This window comes from Schistocerca nitens, chromosome 7, assembly GCF_023898315.1.
Source record: "Schistocerca nitens isolate TAMUIC-IGC-003100 chromosome 7, iqSchNite1.1, whole genome shotgun sequence".
Classification (NCBI taxonomy): domain Eukaryota; kingdom Metazoa; phylum Arthropoda; class Insecta; order Orthoptera; family Acrididae; genus Schistocerca; species Schistocerca nitens.
In genome coordinates, this window is record NC_064620.1 from 605,067,180 (window position 1) to 605,090,131 (window position 22,952).

At 44.3% G+C, this 22,952-nt stretch overlaps 1 protein-coding gene across 6 annotated transcripts in view; it reads left to right on the plus strand.

Annotated features, from left to right (window-relative positions):
* Nucleotides 1–22,952, plus strand: part of LOC126195414 (protein croquemort-like) — a 1,080,874-nt gene that overhangs the window by 1,003,625 nt on the left and 54,297 nt on the right. For all 6 annotated transcript variants that reach the window (XM_049934014.1, XM_049934015.1, XM_049934016.1 and 3 more), the window contains 2 exons: nt 6,355–6,428; nt 9,270–9,479. In XM_049934014.1, coding sequence (XP_049789971.1) covers nt 6,355–6,428; nt 9,270–9,479 — 284 coding nt within the window. The remainder of the gene's footprint in view (nt 1–6,354; nt 6,429–9,269; nt 9,480–22,952) is intronic.

The window sequence follows — 22,952 nt, forward strand, 5'->3', positions numbered from 1 at the left end:
GCCAGCCGCTGGCGGGGCACGTTCTGTCTGCTGCTGCTGCTGCTGCTGCTGCTGCCGCGTCACACAGCGCCGTATTGATCCGCAGGCAGGCGCCCGGACTCTGCCGCTGGCGCCATGACGTAGGCTCTACACATCCACTGCGTCCGTCTGCAGGTTCTGCGCCACCGCGTTCACAGGTGGTCAAGTCTCTTGCAGTTTCTGAGCATGGTCTGTTACTTACCAGTCGGTAACATATACATCTACATGGATACTCTCAAAATCACATTTACGTGCCCGGCAGAGGGTTCATCGAACCACCTTCACAATTCTGTATTATTCCACTCTCGTATAGAGCGCGGAAAGAACGAACACATACCGGGTGATCAAAAAGTCAGTATAAATTTGAAAACTGAATAAATCACGGAATAATGTAGATAGAGAGGTTCAAATTGACACACATGCTTGGAATGACATGAGGTTTTATTAGAACCAAAAAAAAAGGAAAGTTCAAAAAATGTCAGACAGATGGCGCTTCATGTGATCAGAACAGCAATAATTACCATAACAAAGTAAGACAAAGCAAAGATGATGATCTTTACAGGAAATGCTCAATATGTCCACCATCATTCCTCAACAATAGCTGTAGTCGAGGAATAATGTTGTGAACAGCACTGTAAAGCGTGTCCGGAGTTATGGTGAGGCATTGGCGTCGCATGTTGTCTTTCAGCATCCCTAGAGATGTCGGTCGATCACGATACACTTGTGACTTGAGGCAACCCCAAAGCCAGCAATCGCACGGACTGAGGTCTGGGGGCCTGGGAGGTCAAGCATGACGGAAGTGGCGGCTGAGCACACGATCATCACCAAACGATGCGCGCAAGACATCTTTCACGCGTCTACCAATATCGGGTGTTTTTCTTTTTGTTCTAATAAAACCCCATGTCATTCCAAGCATGTGTGTCAGTTTTTACCTCTCTATCTACGTTATTCCGTGGTTTATTAAGTTTTCAAATTTATACTGACTTTTTGATCACCCGGTATATCTTTCCGTACGAGCTCTGATTTCCCTTATTTTATCATGGTGATCGTTTCTCTCTATGTAGGTCGCCGACAACAAAATACTTTCGCATTCGAGGAGAAAGTTGGTGATTGGAATTTCGTGAGAAGATTCCTCCGCAACGAAAAACGTCTTTCTTTAATGATGTCCATCCAAAATCCTGTATCATTTCAGTGACACTCTCTCGCCCATTTCGCGATAATACAAAAAGTGCTCCCCTTCATTGAACTTTGTCGATGTTCCTATCTGGTAAGGATCCCACACCGCGCAGCAGTATTCCAAAAGAGTACGTAGTAGGCAGTCTCCTTAGTAGATCTGTTACATGTTGTGTGTGTGTTCCTTCCAATTTAAGTTGTTCGTAATTGTAATCCCTAGGTATTTAGTTAATTTACAGCCTTTAGATTCGACTGATTTATCGTGTAACCGAAGTTTAACGGATTCCTTTCTGCACTAATGCAGATGACTTCACACTTTTTGTTATTTAGGGTCAATTGCCAATTTTCGCACCATACATACATCTTTCCTAAATTGTTTTGCAATTTTTTTTGATCTCCTGATGACTTTATCAGTCGATAAACGACAGCGTCATCTGCAAACAACCGAAGTCGGCTGCTCAGATTGTCTCCCAAATCGCTTTTGTAGATAAGGGGAGCAAACGGCCTGTAACACTACTTTCGAGAAAGCGAGAAATCACTTTTGTTTTTATCGATAAATTTCCGTGAGTTACTACTAGCTGTGACTACTGCCACAGGCAATCACGATTAGTCGTGTAACTGAGACGATATTCCATAGGCATGCAATTTCGACACTGTATCACATAAGCGGATTGTAGTGAAAGTCTTCCGAAAATCCAGAGACCCTGAAATATGGAATCAGTTCGAAATCCCTTGTCAATAGCACTCAACACCTTGTACGAGTAAAGAGCTAGTTGTATCACAAGAACGATGTTTTCTAAATCCTTCTGGGCTGCGTGTCAATTGACAGTTTTCATTGAGGTAATTCGTAATGTTCGAACACACTATGTGGTGCAAAACCCTGCTGAATATCGACGTTAATGATGTGGGCCTGTAATTTAGTGGATTACTCCTACCTTTCTTGAATGTTGGTGTGACCTTTCAAGTCGTTGGGTACTGATCTTCCATCGAGCGAACTGTTGTATAGGATTGCTAAGTATCGAGCTATTACATCAGCATACTCTGAAAGGAACCTAATTGGTGTACAGTTTGTACCAGAAGTCTTGCTTTCATTATGTGATTTAATCTGCTTCGCTACTCCGAGGATATCCGCATCCACGTAACCTACTTTACAGGGCGTGGAAGGGAATGCTTCATACCAAGATTAGTTGTTCCCAGTTTTCTGTCATAGCTGCAGGCAGTTACTGCAAACTCGCTAGTTACAGAACAGCAAAGGAAATCTACGCCGCGGAGCGCTACTACGCCGCGGAGCGCTACTACGCCGCGGAGCGCTACTACGTCGCGGAGCGCTACTACGTCGCGGAGCGCTACTACGTCGCGGAGCGCTACTACGTCGCGGAGCGCTACTACGTCGCGGAGCGCTACTACGTCGCGGAGCGCTACTACGTCGCGGAGCGCTACTACGTCGCGGAGCGCTACTACGTCGCGGAGCGCTACTACGTCGCGGAGCGCTACTACGTCGCGGAGCGCTACTACGTCGCGGAGCGCTACTACGTCGCGGAGCGCTACTACGTCGCGGAGCGCTACTACGTCGCGGAGCGCTACTACGTCGCGGAGCGCTACTACGTCGCGGAGCGCTACTACGTCGCGGAGCGCTACTACGTCGCGGAGCGCTACTACGCTCAGAGTGTGACTTGGGCTCTGGAACAACATTCTGGCGACACTGCCAAAGGTTGCTAGTTATTACGTCACTTACAGACCCAAGAGAGTCTGAAAGCAAAGTCCACATATTGGATGGTTGTAGTACGTGGATCTGTACGGCAGCACACAGCTCAAGTATGGCGAAAACAAGCCTGGTTAAAATGAAGCGACTTTTCGAATGTGATAATTAGTGTGAGGGTGGCTGGTTCACATGATGCATCACGTAAAGCAAGATTGACAGTAGCGTCAACCGCTGTGCGCTAGTGGCATCCTCTGTTTCCAGTGCCCAGTTCTATTCCATTATCGTCAGGAAAGGTGAATTTGTATACGTTCAAATTTCCTTTGAACACTCTTGCGTTATTTAAATGTCCCTATGCAAAATCTGCGTTGGAAGCAGTAAAATTATTGCATAGTCTATCTCGAATGCAAGTACTCTAAATATACCCATGAGGATCTCTCTTGATCGTATTCGGGAGGACGACTGTTCAATCCCGCGCCCGGCCATCCTGATTTAAGTTTTTTGTGACTTCCCTAAATCGCTCCAGGCAAATGCCGGGACGGTTCCTTTGAAAGGGCACGACCAACTTCCTTTCCCATCCTTCCCTAATCCGATGAGACGATGACCTCGCTGTTTGGTCTCTTCCCCCCAACAACCAACCATCTCTCTTGAAATAATTACCATTTATGCTTATTTGCTAGACTTTGGAATGGGCTGCCTGAGTCTGTTACGATCCCAGAACTTTCTTGGATACCTTCGACGTATTCATTCCGGTTTAGGCTGACTTAAAAGTAACTCCAAAAGGTGACATAGGGAGCCAAGTGTCATGGTGCTCATCAGACTAGGCTTGGTTCTGGAGGATCGTGACTTAAGCCGTATACGTTCACTCATACGCAGCGTTTAAGGCAAATACTGGATGCTTCAGTTTTCACGAGCAGGACTGACCTCCTGGCCCATATTCCTCCAACCAGTTTGTGCGCCACCTTTAATGACCTCTTTGTCAACGGGATGTTAGTACTTCTGAACTCGGAAGCACTGCTCTGCAGTAGCTTACACTATCATCTTGCATGAAACTTTGTTAGTAGGTGCATTGCGTTTTTGCTTAATCGCTTCAGCAAAAAATGTACTTCAGTTTGCAGCCTTTATTATTAGTGAGTCCACGTGTACCATACTTCTCATATTGGTTCGTAGTATTGCGGCCACGTATTTAATTCTTACAGGAATCAGGAGATAAGTACCAACCTTGTAATCTGATACTATCGGCATTGTCTTGCAGTTATCTACAATAAAGAAGGGCTTCCATCCTGTACTCAACCTTGACCTACAGACAGCCAGCAACGATAATTTCCTGTGGGCGGTACCATCATTAGTGAACAGTGAGTGTGTGCTGCTGACACTATGTGACAGATCTTTTATGTATGTGGAAAACATTAGTGGTCTTACCACGTTTCGCTGTTACTGTTTCAGTTACTTAAACACTGACTGTCCAGTGTAATGTGCTAGGTTCTGTTATACGAAATCTCTTTAAGCCAATCAGTTACTCGTGACAATATGTGTGTGACTGTATATTCCTTGTCAGTTACCCGTATATCAGTGCTGAAAGCCTGGAAGGTGGGAGCTGTTGGTGTGACGCTGTCTGCTTTTGCAATTAGCTTTGTATCAGAAAGAAAACCGATGTGTTTCACACAGTTGGCGTTTCCTGAACCAGTGCTGCTACGTGTGCGAAACAGTCGCAGTGGGCGGAAGATACGTAACTTCAGTTACACCTCCGTCGTTCGTTGTTGAAATCCAAAGGGTGGGGAAGGTGCGCTGCTGCGTATGTGACTGATGGTTTGTCTCAAGTCACTGCTAACAAAGTCAAAAATACAGTAACGGTACTCGTCGGTTTGAAGTCAGTAGGTAAAGAAGAGGAACAAAGGCTTGCGCGATCATAGCCTAGTTAATCCACTGAAACAGTCTAATTTTGTCAGCAGCACATTCGCTAGCACACCAGAATGTTTCCTACAGCAAATCCTTAAATTGCAAATGTCGTCGTTGGTTGATTTGTTCAGCAGCACGCACATTAGTCTTATGCAGAGGTATTTACGGTGACGTTGTTATTGCCACAGCTGTCCATTTTACATTTGCGCTTCCTTCCAATCTTAGTTGCTGTCCAGAGATATTAGTTCGAGAGACAGCATGTTGTCATTCTCTCAAACAGTGTAATTCCTAGCACCATTTGTACTTCTATTATACTACCCTCTGAACAATAAAGCGAAGAAGGAAAAACACTTCTCCATTGGAGTATTTCCACAGAGAAACGTATAAAACGTATGTTGAGTGACGCAAAGAAACGGTCAAGAAATTCCAAAGTACCACATCTCTCAACACGATTGACGCTGCTACGTTCTGCCACTGATGCCCTGACCACTTCGATGCTCCATTTCTCTCGTAAAAGGAAGTTGATGTCCGATTCGTCAGCTTAGTTTATTTAACCCACCAGTAGAATAATTTTTTAGTTCTTTCGTATGCACTTGAGTAATAAAATTATTTATCCCAAACAAGGGCACACTTGAGCAAAAAGCCCTCTAAAACACCCATAGTAGTGCTTACGTGTCCGATCTGTTCCAGAACCATCTCGTAGTCGTGCGGTAGCGTTCTCGCTTCCCACGCCCGGGTTCGATTCCCGGCGGGGTCAGGGATTTTCTCTGCCTCGTGATGGCTGGGTGTTGTGTGCTGTCCTTAGGTTAGTTAGGTTTAAGTAGTTCTGAGTTCTAGGGGACTTATGACCACATCAGTTGAGTCCCATAGTGCTCAGAGCCATTTGAACCATTTGTTCCAGAACCTATGCTCTCCGTGTACCACTGGACTCTCGGGTTTTCACCCGCAGCCGAAAGTTCTATCATGCTTATTTTGCATTGTCATTGACCTACAGATCAGCATTAATGGCGAGGATCCAGTTGCAAGTCCAGTAAGAGTCATGGAGACAACTGTGGTTGCCATTTTCATGAATTCTTCCCTCTCCGCAGGATTCCCCGTGCCATATTGAAATTTTAGTCGGACCGAGGAAGCGAGTACTCTGTGTTGACTTAAATTATCCTGATCATTGACAATAAGGAAGAAAAGTTGTAAGTGAAACTTCCTGACTGATTAAAAATTGGTGCTTCGAACGAGGAGCTCCTGCTTTTCAGAGAAATGTATTACGGGTTGTGCTATCCAGACTTAAGCCAAGACCCATTTCACAATTTAAATCCTTCAATACCCGTTTATCGATTTCCAAACTGCATAAAAGCTCTCCATGTTTTGCTTGACTGGCGATCATGAGAAGATGATGTGATGGGTAGCATCTTACCCAAAGACTAGTGGTTGTGTGCTGAATCTTTCTCTAAAGATGTAGTAGTGTTAGTTTACTTTAGCAAGTGTGGAACTGGCTGTAGACTGAAAGTATAGCCCTCTCGATACTGGAGAACTTAAAGGTGTGCTAATGAACACTTTGTTTGCAACAGGAGACGGGAATACCTCTGGATGTGGCGGCCCGCTTCCAGATAAATATCCTGCTGCAGCAGCAGAGTTACATATCGTAAGTACTGCAGTTTCTTATCACTTCCATTGATTGGTATTGCTTTGGCTATATGTGTATTACGTGGTTCGAAAGACTACGTGGAAATTTCTCTTGGTCTTTATATTTATTCTCTCTGTGTGTGTCTGTGTGTGTGTGTGTCTGTGTGTGTGTGTGTCTGTGTGTCTGTGTGTCTGTGTGTCTGTGTGTCTGTGTGTGTCTGTGTGTGTCTGTGTGTGTGTGTGTGTGTGTGTGTGTGTGTGTCTGTGTGTGTGTGTGTGTGTGTGTCTCTCTCTCTGTGTGTGTGTGTGTGTGTGTGTGTGTGTGTGTGTGTCTCTCTCTCTGTGTGTGTGTGTGTGTGTGTGTTTGTGTGTGTGTGTGTGTGTGTGTGTGTGTGTCTCTCTCTGTGTGTGTGTGTGTGTGTGTGTGTGTGTGTGTGTCTCTGTGTGTGTGTGTGTGTGTGTGTGTGTGTGTGTGTGTGTGTGTCTCTCTCTCTCTCTGTGTGTGTGTGTGTGTGTGTGTGTGTGTGTGTGTCTCTCTCTCTCTCTGTGTGTGTGTGTGTGTGTGTGTGTGTGTGTGTGTGTCTCTCTCTCTCTGTGTGTGTGTGTGTGTGTGTGTGTGTGTGTGTGTGTGTGTGTGTGTGTGTGTCTCTCTCTCTGTGTGTGTGTGTGTGTGTGTGTGTGTGTGTGTGTGTGTGTGTGTGTGTGTGTCTCTCTCTCTGTGTGTGTGTGTGTGTGTGTGTGTGTGTGTGTGTGTGTGTGTGTGTGTGTCTTTCTCCCACAAGAAAGTGCAGGTACTGACCCAAAATATGATAACAAATTATACTGCACGATAAAAGCAGAACGGGACAAGAACCCGAAAGTAAAGAAGTGAAGTGTGTCTAGATGACCTACAGTATTCTTAATTTTAATCACAGTACCTGGAGTATCAGAATGAATATCGAGGTTTTAAGGCTTTGTAGCATTTATTACGTTCAACTTAGAACTGAAAGTAATACGTCAAATGAAGCTGTAAAGCCAACAGACTACGATTTTCATCTAAACTTTGCAAAGGAAATGTTGCTACGTGACATGAAGAGTTTCTGGATCGTGTCGTCTTTAGTGGTGAATCGACATTTCACGTAAGTGGAAATGTGAACATACATAATATGTACATGTAAGGGTCAGCAAATCCCGATGAGATGTAAAATTTCAAAGCGATTCTCCTAATTTATTGTGCCATATCCCGGCGTGAAGTTTATGCGTCTTTCTTTCTCGGTGTCAGCTGTAACTGATGTTTCTTATCTTGATGCGCTAGAACTATGACTCTTTCCTGAATTGGCATAAGGTGAGCCGGAGAATTTTATTAGCTAGTAAGATAGTACGCCGCTTCACTGGCAGTAAGCGATTGGTCAAATGACGTTGTATCCGACCATGGGATTGGCCACAAGGAGCTGGATGAGAGATCTTGTTTCGCATGGGTTCCACTTGCACCTGGTCTGACGACATGTGACCGTTGCCTTCTGACTATCGTAAAGGCGTTTGCGTGTGCGCCCCTCCGCTGCCAGCTGGTGACCCGGCTTAAGAAACAGCTTTGTTGCAGCATTTATTCCAGACAACCTGAGCGTGGTTTGGGAAAGGCTCGCCTATCAAGTCGATGAGTGGGAAATGGTGCTCACAGTAAACAGTTGTAAGAAGAAAAAAACTTTGAATTGCTCTTTTATTTGATTTATATTTTGTAATTGTAAGTTTGTCATGAATGCTACAAAGCCTTAAAAACCCGATATTCATTTTGAAACACCCGGTATAGATACGACCTATGGAAGTATACACCGAATGGACAATATTTTGAAGTAATATAATTTCTCACGTCATTTTTTTCTATCTACCTTCGTTCCTTAGTTGCTTCAAAATTCGTGGAGATATATATATATATATATATATATATATATATATATATATATATATATATATATATATAATCCTGTTTTCTTTAATTTTTGCGGTTAGCATCAACTTTCGTAGTAGCACAAATTTCGTCATGTGAAATTATCGTTCTGTGTTACTTAAGATTTCGAGCGCTGTTAGCTTATGCGTGTGGTCCTGGAGATGTGTTCATTAGTCTTCGTGCTCCAGATGGAGAATTTTCCGGCGTTCTTTCACCCACATTTGATTCAACACATCACACATATCACTTGCACTTCGCATTTTGTGTTCAACATTTTTTTTTTTTTTTCGGTGTGTGATGTTAAACACAAAATGCAAAATGCAAGTGATGTGTGCGAAGTGTCGAATCAAATCTGGGTGAAGGAACGCCGGAAAATTCTCCATCTGGAGAATGGAGACTCCAGCACCACAGGCATGAGCTAACAGCGGTGGAAATCGTAAGTACCACAGAACGATAATTTCACATCACGACAGTTGTGATACAGAAGTTGTTTCTAACCCAGAAAACAAGAAAAAAAAACGACAAACCGTAACATAGTAGTATATTGTAACTTCCATATAATGAGTTTACTACTGGACAGTCAAGAAGCTTCGCAAATAAAAGAAGCGAAACGAGTTTGGGAAAAAAAATCTGCCTCCAATTAGTTGCATAGACGGAACATGGACCACGAATTTTGTGTGTGTTGGGAGTACAATGGTGTGCAGACACTGGCGAGCCAGCTGGCTCGTGCGGCACCTAGGTGGCGCGCGAACCGCTCGACACGAGGCACCCGCAAATATGAGGGGGCGCTGAGACTCGGCGGCGGTCGGCACCGTTGCGTCCTTAAAAGTGCCTACAGGTTGGCGAACGATGTGGCGCACAGAATATCCGCCCCCTAGTAACTTAGGAGCCACAGGCCAGAGTGTGACCAGTGTCTGTGTGTGTGTGTTGCGGCAGGATGCTGCGGGGGGTGCCGCGCGTCTTCTTCCCGATGCTGTGGTTCGAGGAGCGCGCGTCCATCACGGAGGAGCTGGCGCGGCCGCTGCGGCTGCTGCTGCTGATGCCCACGTGCGGACTGGCCGCCTCGCTGGCCTCGTGCGCGGCCGGCGTCGTCGCCCTCCTCATAGCTACCGGGCTGCGGCTCAGGGAGCACCGCGCCAGGACCAGGTAAACACCCCACCCCTCCTGTGTAGCGGCGGGCAAGTAGCTGGCAGCAGTCTCGCAACAGCGTTGTGTTGTACGTCATCTTAGGCCGGTATTACACTATCAAATTTGTGTGTCAAAGATATTTGATGGTGTAATAGGGAACTTTGTCAAATGTCGTCCAATATTTGATCAAATCTAGGGCCTCGCTGTAGATTTGATCAAAGAAGTCGCTTGTCTTCTGTTCACTGCAATGTGGCATGTTACCACGTGGAGCGCTAGCATCGCTGCAGCGTTCTGTCTTCTGTAGTGTTTTTATAAACATTGCCAGTAAATACAATTGGTGTGTGCTGACAACTACAAAATTAGTAGAGATGTATGAAGCTGATGAGGCGCTTTACAATGTGAGGCACCCTGAATAAAAAAATAGATTAAGAAGATTGGAGACCTGACCTAACCCAACCCAACCCTCTCCTGTAGCAAGGAATAGGAGTGTTGGAGTGAGCCTGTCTTCTGCAGATATAGCAGTACTTCAGTGAATATTGTGCTTTGTGATCTGAGGATACACTTCACGGAGCACATACAGAAATGTATACTCATCCATTCATAAGTAATTGATGTACGACTTGACGTCCTCCACTATAATCTTATGTAACAAGTTTTGTTGAATGCTTCTACCGTGTCGTCGTAAAACCCACGGCTTCACCAAGATGTTTCCTTTTTTCCCCCCGCTTCTCTTCCGCGTGTGCACACAGTCCAATTGTAGTACGTACAACTGCTGCGGTTAATAACAAGTTGTTGTTGTCAGCCATCTTTAACCTCGACGAAAAATATGATGACAGTGTAGTACCCCTTCTAGCGCTGCGTCAAAGATCTTTGTCAAATATATTTGATGGAATATCTTATCACATCTTTCACAAAGAAATTAGTGTATTACCGACCATAGGCTGAGGCCACACTTGCGTTTTTTTAGGCTGGCCGCTCAGTGTCAAAAGGCGCCACAGTTACAGGCAGGCTGGAGAAGGCCGGTAGTTGCCACACACAGCGTCTTTTTCTGCCAACGTCCGACGGGAAGTCGCATCCGCCAGGTCAGACGCTACTCGGATGGGCCGGGGCCCATTCCCTGCGTCAAAAGACGCTTCTCACATTGCGTCCCACGTGAAATCAGTAGTAACTTTGCAGTGTGTCAACACAAAGTTGTGTGTGTGTGTGTGTGTGTGTGTGTGTGTGTGTGTGTGTGTGGTCAAAGAGTTTCATTGGTTTTTTGGATGTGTGAGATGGAAAAAATTGAACTTTATAGCGAGCGTATTATTTTAGAAGTTCAAGCTCGACCTTTGTTATACGACATTCAAAATACGGATTATAAAACAAAAAAGAGACGGTTGGCACTGCACAACAAGAAGCAAACACGACTCCTGAAATACAACATACTACATCCAAAGCCTCTCACCCTGCTCGCACAGCGCAAAAGGAGAAAGAAAGTCCATTTCCGAAGAAACGAAAAGTGGACCAGTTTGGAAAAAAAGTTGTTGGGTGTTTTGGAAACCAGTTTGCAACAATCACATACAAAGGAACCTAGAGCTAATGATCCAGATGAAATGTTCTTACTTTCGCAAATGCCCCTTATTAAGAACTTTAGGCCAGCTGAAAAGTTTTTCATTTGAAATATTTACAATTGGTTCAATCCTACACACATGCACAGCCGTCCAGAATTATATCTGAGAGTAACCAACAATCATCTCTGTCGACAAGCAGCACACCTACAATGATCTTCGAGGAAAAATGAGAAGATTCAATCTTGTCCTTTTATGCACTGTAAACAAATAACACAATAAGTAATAAAACTTCACTTACCTCAAAGTAATGGCTAGTTTCTCTTCAGCCCTTATATAGTCACGTAGACGAGTGTTTCTCCCAGTAATACCATTCGACACATTAGACAGCAGAGTTTCGTATCACTTAATAGACATCCTGAACTACTCGTCAAGTTTGTTCTGCAGCAGATTGAATGTTCCCCTCTCTGATCTATCCTCAATTATTGGACGAGTCCAAAAACGTCTTTTTGGTCTACGGCGTCTACCTCGAATCAGTAACAATGCAGCACATATTATTGTTGCAGATTGTTTACTTAATACATTAATTTCTCAATGCTGCGATATCACCCAGGCAGGTCTGAAACACTACTGAGCCATATATGGCCACACTCGCGTCTTTCGTTGCTAGGACGCGTTGCCCTGTAAGAAGCTATATACACAGTCGAATGTTGCCACCACCAGGCGACTTTTGCCGGCCGAACGGTTCTAGGCCCTTCAGTCCGGAACCGCGCTGCTGCTACAGTCCCAGGTCCGAATCCTGCCTCGGGCATGGATGTGTGTGATGTCCTTAGGTTAGTTAGTTTTAAGTAGTTCTAAGTTCTAGGGGACTGATGACCTCAGCAGTTAAGTCCCATAGTTCTCAGAGCCAAGCCAGGCGACTTTTCAAGCTGCTTCTTTAGACGCTGAGCGTCCAGCTTCAAAACACGCAAGTGTGGCCGTATTCCTAGTCCACTCGAAGGGAGTGTCTGGCGGGTAGCCTACACAACCTCCCTCTATCCGCTTCTTCGATGAAGGTAGGAATGTGCGCCCCATCGTGTGTTGTGTTGGAGAAGATTGCTGAGCCCAGGTCCCAACTCGTACCGTTCTGCGTGAGCAGAAGAGGGAATCTGTTGACAGGATACATGTGGAACTACACTGAAGGGCCGAAGAAACTGGTATAGGGAAGCGTATCCTAGTACAGAGATATGTAAAAACGCACAATACGGCGCTGCGGTCGGCAACGCCTATATAAGACAACAAGTGCCTCGTGCCGTTGTTAGATCGGTTACTGCTGCTACAGTGGCAGGTTATCAAGATTTAAGTGAGTTTTAACGTGGTGTTATAGTCGGCGCACGAGCGATGGGACAAAGCATCTCTGAGGTAACGATGAAGTGGGGAATTTCCCTTAAGACTGTTCCACGAGTATACCGTGAATATCAGGAGTCCGGTAAAACGTCAAATCTCCGACATCGCTGCGGCCGGAAAAAGATCCTGAAGGAATGGGACCAATGACGACTGCAGAGAAACCTCATCGATATGGGCTTTCGGGACGAAAGGCCCACTCGTGTACCCTTGCCGATGCACGACAGAAAGCTTTACGCTTCGCGTGGGGACGTCAACACCGCCGTTGTTCTGTTGACTGGAAACACGTTGCCTGGTCGGACGAGACTTGTTTCAAATTGTATCGAGTGGATGGACATGTACGGTTATGGAGAAGTCATCATGAATCCATGGACGCTGCATGTTCAAGATGGTGGTGGCTGTAAAAAGGTACGGGGCGTGTGCAGCTGGACTGACATGGGACCCCTGATATGTCTAGATACGACTCTAACAAGTGACACGTACGTAAGCATCCTGTATGATCACCTGCCTCCGTTCGTGTTCATTGCGCGTTCTGACGGACTTGGGCAATTCCAGCAGGGCATTGCGACACCCCACACATCCAGAATTGCTACAGAGTGGCTCCAGGAACACTCTTCTGAGTTTAAGCACTTCCGCTGGCCACCAAACTCCCCAGATACGAACATTATTGAGAATATCTCGGATGCATTGCAACATGCTGTTCAAAAAGAATCTCCACCGCCTCTTCCAGATTTATGGATAGCCCAGCAGGATTCGTGGTGTCAGTTCCCTCCAGCACTACTTCACAGATTAGTCGAGTGCATGCCACGTCGTGTTGCGGCACTTCTGCGTGCTCGCGAGGGGCCTATACGATATTAGGCAGGTGTACCCGTTTCTTTGGCTCTTCAGTGTAAATATAAGTTCACAGGTTGACGACTACATGAAATAAAATCGTACATAGCTTCTGAACTGTCCGCGTTAGGACGTTCAAACAGCATGGTTTCCCGTGGTACACGAAGGGAATTAGTATAGGCATTACGGTTTGCTTTAGCGACGAAGCCCATTTTCATTCGGATGGGTTCGTCGATAAGCAAATTTGGTGCATAGGTGGGACTTAGAGCACGCATTTCACGATCGAGAAGTCTCTTCAGCCTTTACGGCTGACTGTGTGGAGTGCAGTGTCCAGTCACCGAATAATCGGTGCGATATTCCTTAATGCCACGGTGACTACGGAACTGTACGTGAAGGTTTTGGAAGATGGTATCATCCCCATTAATCAAAGCGACCCTGATTTCTACAAGATGTGGTTCATGCAAGACAGTGTGCCATGTTATTTATTACACTTTTTCACGTCATCCTGTACAAAGTATCTTTCCTCAAACTGCTTCCGCACTGCTCCTCTATACTGTTATAGGTACACTGGAAGATAATCTAGGGTCACGTGAACAATAATTACTTTGGTGAGCGTGACTGGTGGGTAAGTCAGCGTCAGGCTGCAACTGCAGGGGTTGTCGGTTCAACGGTCTTTCCTAGGATTTATCGTCATTTACGTCTTCTCTCAAGTCTGCAAAACATCGGAGTATCTGAAAAATGCAGATTTGATACTTGATTTGGAGTTCACTTTGAACTTGAGCTGCACCAGTGCAAAGGCCAGAAAATCGAGGCATTCAACTACTCGTAGTACCACGGATATAGATACCAAAGCACTGCTGTTCAAACCAAAGCACAGCTTAAAGTTGAGTATTTAGTTGCTATAGATTTCAGTACTCTATAGAAAGACTCAAGCAACAAAAAATTACCGACTACAAGCTTCAAACACACATCGTCCGGACACAGGAGGAATGCTCTTGTACAAGCCCTACGTTTCAGCGTACGAGCGGCCAAGTGCAGCCATTGTATTCTTTGCTGCTCACGGTCCTATCAACTGCCAGTGACTCATGAGCGTAGGTAGTTGTATAAGCCTACTGAAAAAGAGCTTGTATAACACGTCTTTCCTAATGACGTAGCAGAAAGCCACTTGGATTGAAATCGCGTCAGTCGTTATACAACCTCGGGAGTTCCAAGTTTTAATGATCAGCACCACAGCCATCAGATGTAAGTTTTTGCGATATGAGAAGTATTACACGACGCTTCAACATTCCAGAGAAAATGTTACTTGCATGTTGATCGTGTGATGTGGCAACGTATTAGTGTGTGAACAGTCAGAACATATAAGATGTAGTGAATGTAAAGGAAAATACCATTAAAATGTGGCTATGTCGATAAATCGAATGTTACCTGTTGTCACATGACCGATTTTACGATAGTAGACAACTTTTCAGAAAAATGACAAGAACATCTCGCTTCTCTGGTATGTTACTACTACTACTACTACTACTAATACTACTGTTGCGCTGTTGTTGTTGTTGTTGTTGTTGTTGTTGTTGGTGGTGGTGGTGGTGGTGGTGGTGGTGGTGGTGGTGGTGGTGGTGAATACAAAGACAATGGTGACGCCAAAATAATACAGTAGAAGTTGGAATAGCAGTTACAGATAGTGAAACTTTGTCATATAACAAGTACAACTCTCTTTGTGTTGAAGGAAATGAAAAATCAAACGTGTACTGTAACGTAACATAACCATTGATAAGCCAATTCCTTGCAATCGGCTTGACGTAAGAGTACAATAATCAATACAGCTCGGCAAATCATTTTCGTCGCAGGTATCACTGTATCCCACATACATAATTTTTCAAGCCAGCTGCAATAAGACGATTGGAAATACTCGGATTTAGCAGCCGATGTAAAAACTATATGGAAACATAGATTTTAATAATATTCCGCGTTCCCGAAAGCAAACTGATAAGAACCTACAGGATCCCATGATGATTATAATAAAAACAATAGTAAATAATAATAGTAATAGTGAAACCGGACGCCAAATTTGAGACGCAGAATATGGAATCACCAGAATAGTAAAATCTCCCAAGATGATAAGTTCAAATATGTAGTTTCGATTATTAAGTTTTCAGATTTAAAATCAGAACATCAGAAAAAGCTGCAAAACGACAGCTGTCGTACAGAATAATTTGGAGTAGATATAATAAGAAATTGTCATAAAAGGCCGAATTACGGTTCGTGAAACAGAATTACTTTACGCATTATGGCAGACTACAAATCGAAAAACAGAAATTACAAGTAAAATTGTAACATGAAATGCGAAAATGGAATTTGGCTAAATATTAAATCAGTGGGCGTCTGTGTAGTTACAGAAAAAAAACTCTGATTAAATCAGAACCCCTAGCAACTATAGTTAATAAGGAGTGAATAACAAAAGATAATTCTCAGCTATTATCGAAGAGGAACACAAATAACTAGCTAGTATATTCAAAGTAGACTGTAATATGTGCAGAAATCTTTGAAGATCAAGTAAGTCAGGACTATAATTATAAATCTGCGGGAAGCCCAATCAAGACATTACACACGATGGACAGAGGAACGAAAGCAGAAACACGGCGTACAGCTCAATACCTAACGGCAGAAAATGAGAAAAATAAGTGTTGCATGAATTCAACGAGCTTCACAGTCGCGTAAAATGAACAGAACAAATCAGTGTGCTCCGAGTTTACCTCGTCTTTCTAATAGCAGGTACCGTGTAAATATACCTGTTCTCACTAATAACAACGTTAACTGCGATACACACGTTGTTCATGACTAAATACCAGTCGCCATCTTAAAAGGAACCTGCTTCGGAAATGATGCGTGCTAAAGGGATTACGAAACGTTCTAACATTTCAAAGAAAAATGAAACTGCCTGGATGGATGTTGACTGCGGGCCAACAACGTATCAGAAACTTGGCCAACGATAGAAGGAAATTAAGACGACGGATCAATTGGGGGACTGGTAGGTACGACACAAATTACGCTGTTGAGTAGAAGGTTCGCTCTCGAAACAATCACAAAGTTGCGGCTACACGATGTCTCCACAAATCCAGCAAGATAGCAGGAGCACTTTTCTTAAGTTCGGGAAGCATGGGAGGGAGGGAGGGAGAGAGAGAGAGAGAGAGAGAGAGAGAGAGAGAGAGAGAGAGAGAGAGGGGGGGGGGGGTAGGCGGGCGAACACGGTTGACGGTTAAAGGTGTGAGAGCGGTTCGTCAGTCCCACATGGACAGACAGCTCAATTCGTAAAGAGCATTCCCTGTGGAAGGCAAGAGATGGAATCGAGTCTGGAACAAAACACAGTTTTAATCTGGCTGAAAGTTTCTTGCGAGATTCATTGTGGATTCGAGGTCAATGACGTAATCAGTATATGACGAATGAGAGCTGCTCATTTACGAGAGAGGAGGGCTTCCAAGCGACAGCATAGTCTAGGCACGTTGTACGAGCAGGACATTAGGGCAGAACACGGAAACCAGAGAGTCGCCTTCCTTGACTGGCAAGGCCAAGCTGAAATGAAGGTGGGAGAGTGTTTACGAACAATGACGGCGAGAGGAATTTCACGGTGCGCGGTCGGTAGTTAGGTATGCGCGGCGCCGGCAGAGGCGCTGCTGTCGCACCATTACTGTGGCTGCCTGCGGGCGTTGGTGAACACGCGGTGCCATTTGCCGCTAATGGAAGACCTCCCTCGGTATCTGCCAGCCCTCGGCCGAAGCTTTCTGCTCCCGTGTAACGTGTGAAGCAACGCGCATCAGCTGAGGTCTCTGCTGCAAACCTAGGAGCCTAGAGCAAGCATCAGTCTAGCACAAGCAACTTAAAAAATAACACTCTATAGGACCTTCATTCGAAGTAAATGTTACAAGCTATAACTGCAATGAAATTTTACAGTTACGTGACAAAATATCGTAAAAAATTTGTTCGTAGTATTTCATTCGTCAATCATTATTGATGGCCTGAGCACACTGATAAGCCAAAACATGACGACGACTTCCAACCGTGAGATGCCGTGGCGCCTAGTGGTGTAGTAGATAGTATAGTACTGTGCTGTACTGTAGTAGATGATCTGTAGTAGATGATCTGTAGTACCTGTTTCGTAAATCCTCGTAGCCAGTTTTGTAAAGGCCTCGTCGCTACTGCTGTGAAGCCAGAGTTGCCACTGATGTTACGGTAGGCCGAGTGTGTGAGTTCTTGAAACGGCTTCTGGTGCAGTGCACCGCTAAGACAATTTCTACCTGCCACTGTTAGTTATGCCCCATGGTCAGGTAATAGGATAGGAAAAAAAAGGTTCTACAACACTCCAAACAAATTAGTAACAAATTTACACAAATGAGTTAAAAAGGTTTACTTATCTTTGTGACTAGTTGAATAATGAAGTCTGCAACACTGCATGTAATATAACACAAAACGGGACCTCAGTGGCGAAGTACAAATAACGATTAGTAAGCTTCATAAGACGTAGAAGTGAACAGAAAGTAGCTCCAAGTTGCATTTGCTAAGAGTTCACTAACCACGTTCCCTGTCTAAGTGAGCCCTGGTCGATGATCTATAACCAAGTGGGCGACAGATGATCTTCCGAGTAGGCTTCTGTCCGTTATCGTCGGGTCATTGGCGAATTGTACTCGGCCGGCAATTGACCGAGGCGAAGTCGATGACGTAACTCGCGCAAGTGGCCAGTCTCTGTGACACTGGCACCAGTTCGCATCTTTGCGCCTGTCGCGCTTTTGCCCAGGCTTTGTATTATTCGGACGACACAGAAATATGAGGTCTCATACTAAAAAAAAAAGACAAATGGCGCAAGAGCCAGAGTAAATTCAGCACTGATACAGTTACGTAGTGACAAGGGTTCTATGTGACACAAAAATTTCTCTGTTACGGAAATCCCATTCTATCGGACAGACGTACGAACTGTCTGAACAGTGATCTGCGGTGGCAAAAACCGCCAGGTAATCCACGTCATGCATATGCGCATGCTATGCAAGTTAATAGTTGCAAGAGTGACCGGACAGACTGCGAAAGTAACAACACCGTTACGTGGCAGGTTAGCGTGAAGCAGATAATGCGAGAGGGCGGTACGGACGTACGGAGATTCAGGGCCCAGCGATAGTGCCGGCGTACCAGCGCGATTCGAGGGTCTAAGACGAAAGAAACGATTGAAAGTTGCACTCGGTGAAGATATGCATGCTGCTGACCTTTGTCCATAAGACACACCGTGTCGAAATACGTGGACAGTTTTTAGCCTCAAAGCGAACGCCATGATAACGCTAAGATGAACACTGTGTGTGTGTGTGTGTGTGTGTGATTGATTAAGGAAATACCGGAAAGTTGCGTTCTCCTACTAGTTCACACACAGTTTATTTTACGCTGAGTGTGAAACGAATAAGACACACTTTCTCCACTGGGACCTATGTGCAGAAAAAGTTTGTTGCTGTTAACTGGATTAGAAATAATCTCCGTCCATAGCACTTCTGTAAATACGCCGTCGTACAGCCTACGTATTCTTTCTTCGAGGTGGGCTTGAGGCAGTTTTCGTTAATGGCTTGACTACGTAATAGGCAACGCCTAACTTAAACATAGTAACTACTCGCGTATTTACTTTGAAACGAGCAGGGAAGGCCTCTTACAGCAGCCTGCTACACAGTCAACAGTCAAGTGTGTAGGGGCGAAGGCCGCCAGCGCCGGGATGCGGCACAGCAGATGACCCGGGGTCAGGGTGCGCCGCGTTACGTAAAGACGTCTTCAGAGCCGGCCAAGCGGGCGTGTCTCCACTGTACAGCGGCAGGTACGTTTCCTACATGGGCTAGACACTGGCATCAACGAATGCAGGTTTTTTGTTAAGTCGGTACATTTTGCACAGTTCGGTATTACCCACCAGACCTTATTTACGCCAGAGAAATAGTGAGCGGAAATAGTAACGGCATACACTCCAGAATTTTTACAAGTGGAGCGCAGTCGTATGCGACAAGATAACGTGCAGCAGTCGACGTTTCGTCGGAATAAAACGCCGGCCCTTCATCCTGATAGTTCACTAACTTCGTAAAAGTTTGATGTACTATTACTTTCCTGAAACTGTCATCTCGTTCACACATAATCACTAGTTTATCATCACACTGTTTAAAAGCAAATTCCTCAGACAAATCAGTTAATCTGTTTCCTTGCTAGCCTTGAAGTCCAGTTCCGTGCAACGAAAAGTCTGGAATTTTTACAGAACTTACTGCTTTATAACACATTACCCAAGTCGTCAGTTGGATATTGATGTGTCCAATCATCTCCTTTCTTCATCATCTCCTTTCTTCATCATCTCCTTTCTTCATCATCTCCTTTCTTCATCATCTCCTTTCTTCATCATCTCCTTTCTTCATCATCTCCTTTCTTCATCATCTCCTTTCTTCATCATCTCCTTTCTTCATCATCTCCTTTCTTCATCATCTCCTTTCTTCATCATCTCCTTTCTTCATCATCTCCTTTCTTCATCATCTCCTTTCTTCATCATCTCCTTTCTTCATCATCTCCTTTCTTCATCATCTCCTTTCTTCATCATCTCCTTTCTTCATCATCTCCTTTCTTCATCATCTCCTTTCTTCATCATCTCCTTTCTTCATCATCTCCTTTCTTCATCATCTCCTTTCTTCATCATCTCCTTTCTTCATCATCTCCTTTCTTCATCATCTCCTTTCTTCATCATCTCCTTTCTTCATCATCTCCTTTCTTCATCATCTCCTTTCTTCATCATCTCCTTTCTTCATCATCTCCTTTCTTCATCATCTCCTTTCTTCATCATCTCCTTTCTTCATCATCTCCTTTCTTCATCATCTCCTTTCTTCATCATCTCCTTTCTTCATCATCTCCTTTCTTCATCATCTCCTTTCTTCATCATCTCCTTTCTTCATCATCTCCTTTCTTCATCATCTCCTTTCTTCATCATCTCCTTTCTTCATCATCTCCTTTCTTCATCATCTCCTTTCTTCATCATCTCCTTTCTTCATCATCTCCTTTCTTCATCATCTCCTTTCTTCATCATCTCCTTTCTTCATCATCTCCTTTCTTCATCATCTCCTTTCTTCATCATCTCCTTTCTTCATCATCTCCTTTCTTCATCATCTCCTTTCTTCATCATCTCCTTTCTTCATCATCTCCTTTCTTCATCATCTCCTTTCTTCATCATCTCCTTTCTTCATCATCTCCTTTCTTCATCATCTCCTTTCTTCATCATCTCCTTTCTTCATCATCTCCTTTCTTCATCATCTCCTTTCTTCATCATCTCCTTTCTTCATCATTTCCTTTCTCCTTCACCTCCTTCACCTCCTTCACCTCCTTCACCTCCTTCACCTCCTTCACCTCCTTCACCTCCTTCACCTCCTTCACCTCCTTCACCTCCTTCACCTCCTTCACCTCCTTCACCTCCTTCACCTCCTTTCTCCTTCACCTCCTTCACCTCCTTCACCTCCTTTCTCCTTCTTCTTCTCCGGTCCAAACACTTCAGTCCTATTGCACTCGCCATCGTGTTCCTCTTGCTACAATTTACACACCAACTACTTTCTGAACTTTTACACTTTGCTGGCACATTCCTCCATCTGTTCCGTCACAAGAATTTCATATTCGAATTTGGGACTAAGAACTGCGCTAAGAAAATCATTCAGAGTATTTGTGTTATAAGTGCTTTTGATCAGAGTAGTACAAGTATCTCGTTTCTGTCAGGCGATGTATTGTTTGGCACCAGCACTGTAAATTGCCACCAAAAACAAAACATGTTTGTGTGGCAAATGTTTTAAAGCACAGATCTGATGCCAATATTCCTTGGTCATGAATATTTTAATAATGCATATGAAAATACATGGTGGGCAAAATCACACACACACACACACACACACACACACACACACACACACACACACACACACACACAGTGTGTTCATCTTAAAGTTATCAAGGAGTCTGCTTTAAGGCTAAAAATATGCCACCAAACTTTCATCATCCACACACATGCCAGCTGATGTAATTTGGGTTGCCTGTTTCAGGATGCATGAAATACTTTCCTGGTCAGTTTCACTGCGCCCACACTGTATAAAATCCAAAGTATTACAAGGACTGCAGTTTGCTTCACAACTACTTAAGAATCGTAGGCAGTGTTCCTTCAGATGCCTGTGTTTACGCCACGATTTGAGAATGTCACGCCTATAAATTTGCGCATTTGGCCTAAAGGTCTAGATGGTTTTCAGCTTTCCATTGAAAACGTGTTTATTCCTTACAACCGTTCAACCAGATGACTTCAAAAATGTTATTTTAATTGATTTTCATGAAAGTATTTACAAACATACTAAAGTTAAACAACATAAAAATATTTTAGTTTTTTTAAGTCTTATTTCGACTTGTTGCTTCAGCTGTAATTATAGAAGAGTTCGCTAGCGATCACACTTCTCAGTAGACTAATCAATCTTTCTACGTAAGTACATTCGAAATGTTGCACTCTGCTGTCTCTCTCCATCCATACTCAGCGAACAGTTTTGTAGCGCAAGACAGAGCACTTCCCATCGCATATTACGCCTTTTGGTTTTATTCCGGTTCGATGTGCATATGGAGCGCGGGAAGTCAAACAGTGCGCGATGTAATTAATGAGACATTATCTTCGCGATCATTGCAGGAGTTTTTATTAGGGGCTGTGGTACACTTAGAACTGGTTCTGGAAACTCCTGCAAGTAGACCCCCGCGGGAGGTTCCCTCACACAGTGAAGCACATCCCCGTCGCCGTATACGTCCACACCGCCTGCTAGTCCTATTGCTTGTTACGGCTGCTACATACTTCAGAAATGCTCTGGCGTGGGTCTCGCGAGTACTTTGTGAGCAGTCACCTATATGTCTAGAATGAATTTTCAGTTTACAGCGTAGTGTAAGCTGGTTTGAAACTTTCTGGCAGTTTAAAACTGTGTGCCGCATCATCTTCAAACCTGAAGCGTTTATCTTCCGCGGGAAAGTACCCTACTGACTGAAAAATCCAAACACGACCCACGACCCTCCCTCGCTGCCTTAATTCCGCCAGTAGTTCGTCTCCTGGCTTCTAAACCTAACAGAAGTGGTCCTGCATACCTTGGGGGACTAGCTCTCCTGGGAGAAAGGTTATTGTCGATTGCACCAACCGCAGTTTCACGAACGGATTCATCGAAGTCTGTGTTTGTCATATAACTACTCATAATATTATGTGCAGGGAATTAACTTCCTCTTGCAGGACTTGCTAGCGAAAGACAGTTTCCTTGTTCGATTCATGGTGTGGCACACAGTTTGAAATCTGCGTCACAGACTAAGTGCATTTTCCCAGTATCGTACAAAAGAACCGGAAGTCTGTGACCTGGTTTACTTGCGGCTGATCCTGAGAGATCATTCTACTTCGCACCACTAAAATTTGTTACACCTAGGTACGATAAGTGTGCTAGTTGATGGGTATGAACTGTGACTCATTGATGCTGTCGAATTCTACTAGAATCATATTAGTTAACGCATAATTAACATAAGCTCTAAATGTAGGGGTGGACAAAAATACGGAAAACACACGAAAAATCCGTTTTCGTGGCTAATACGATGCAGGTAACCTGTTGACATTCAAAACAGCTTCCAGTCCTCGCGGAATGGAAAAGTGCAGCTCCTGTAAGGTTTTCTAGGTAATCTTACAGAACTGTTC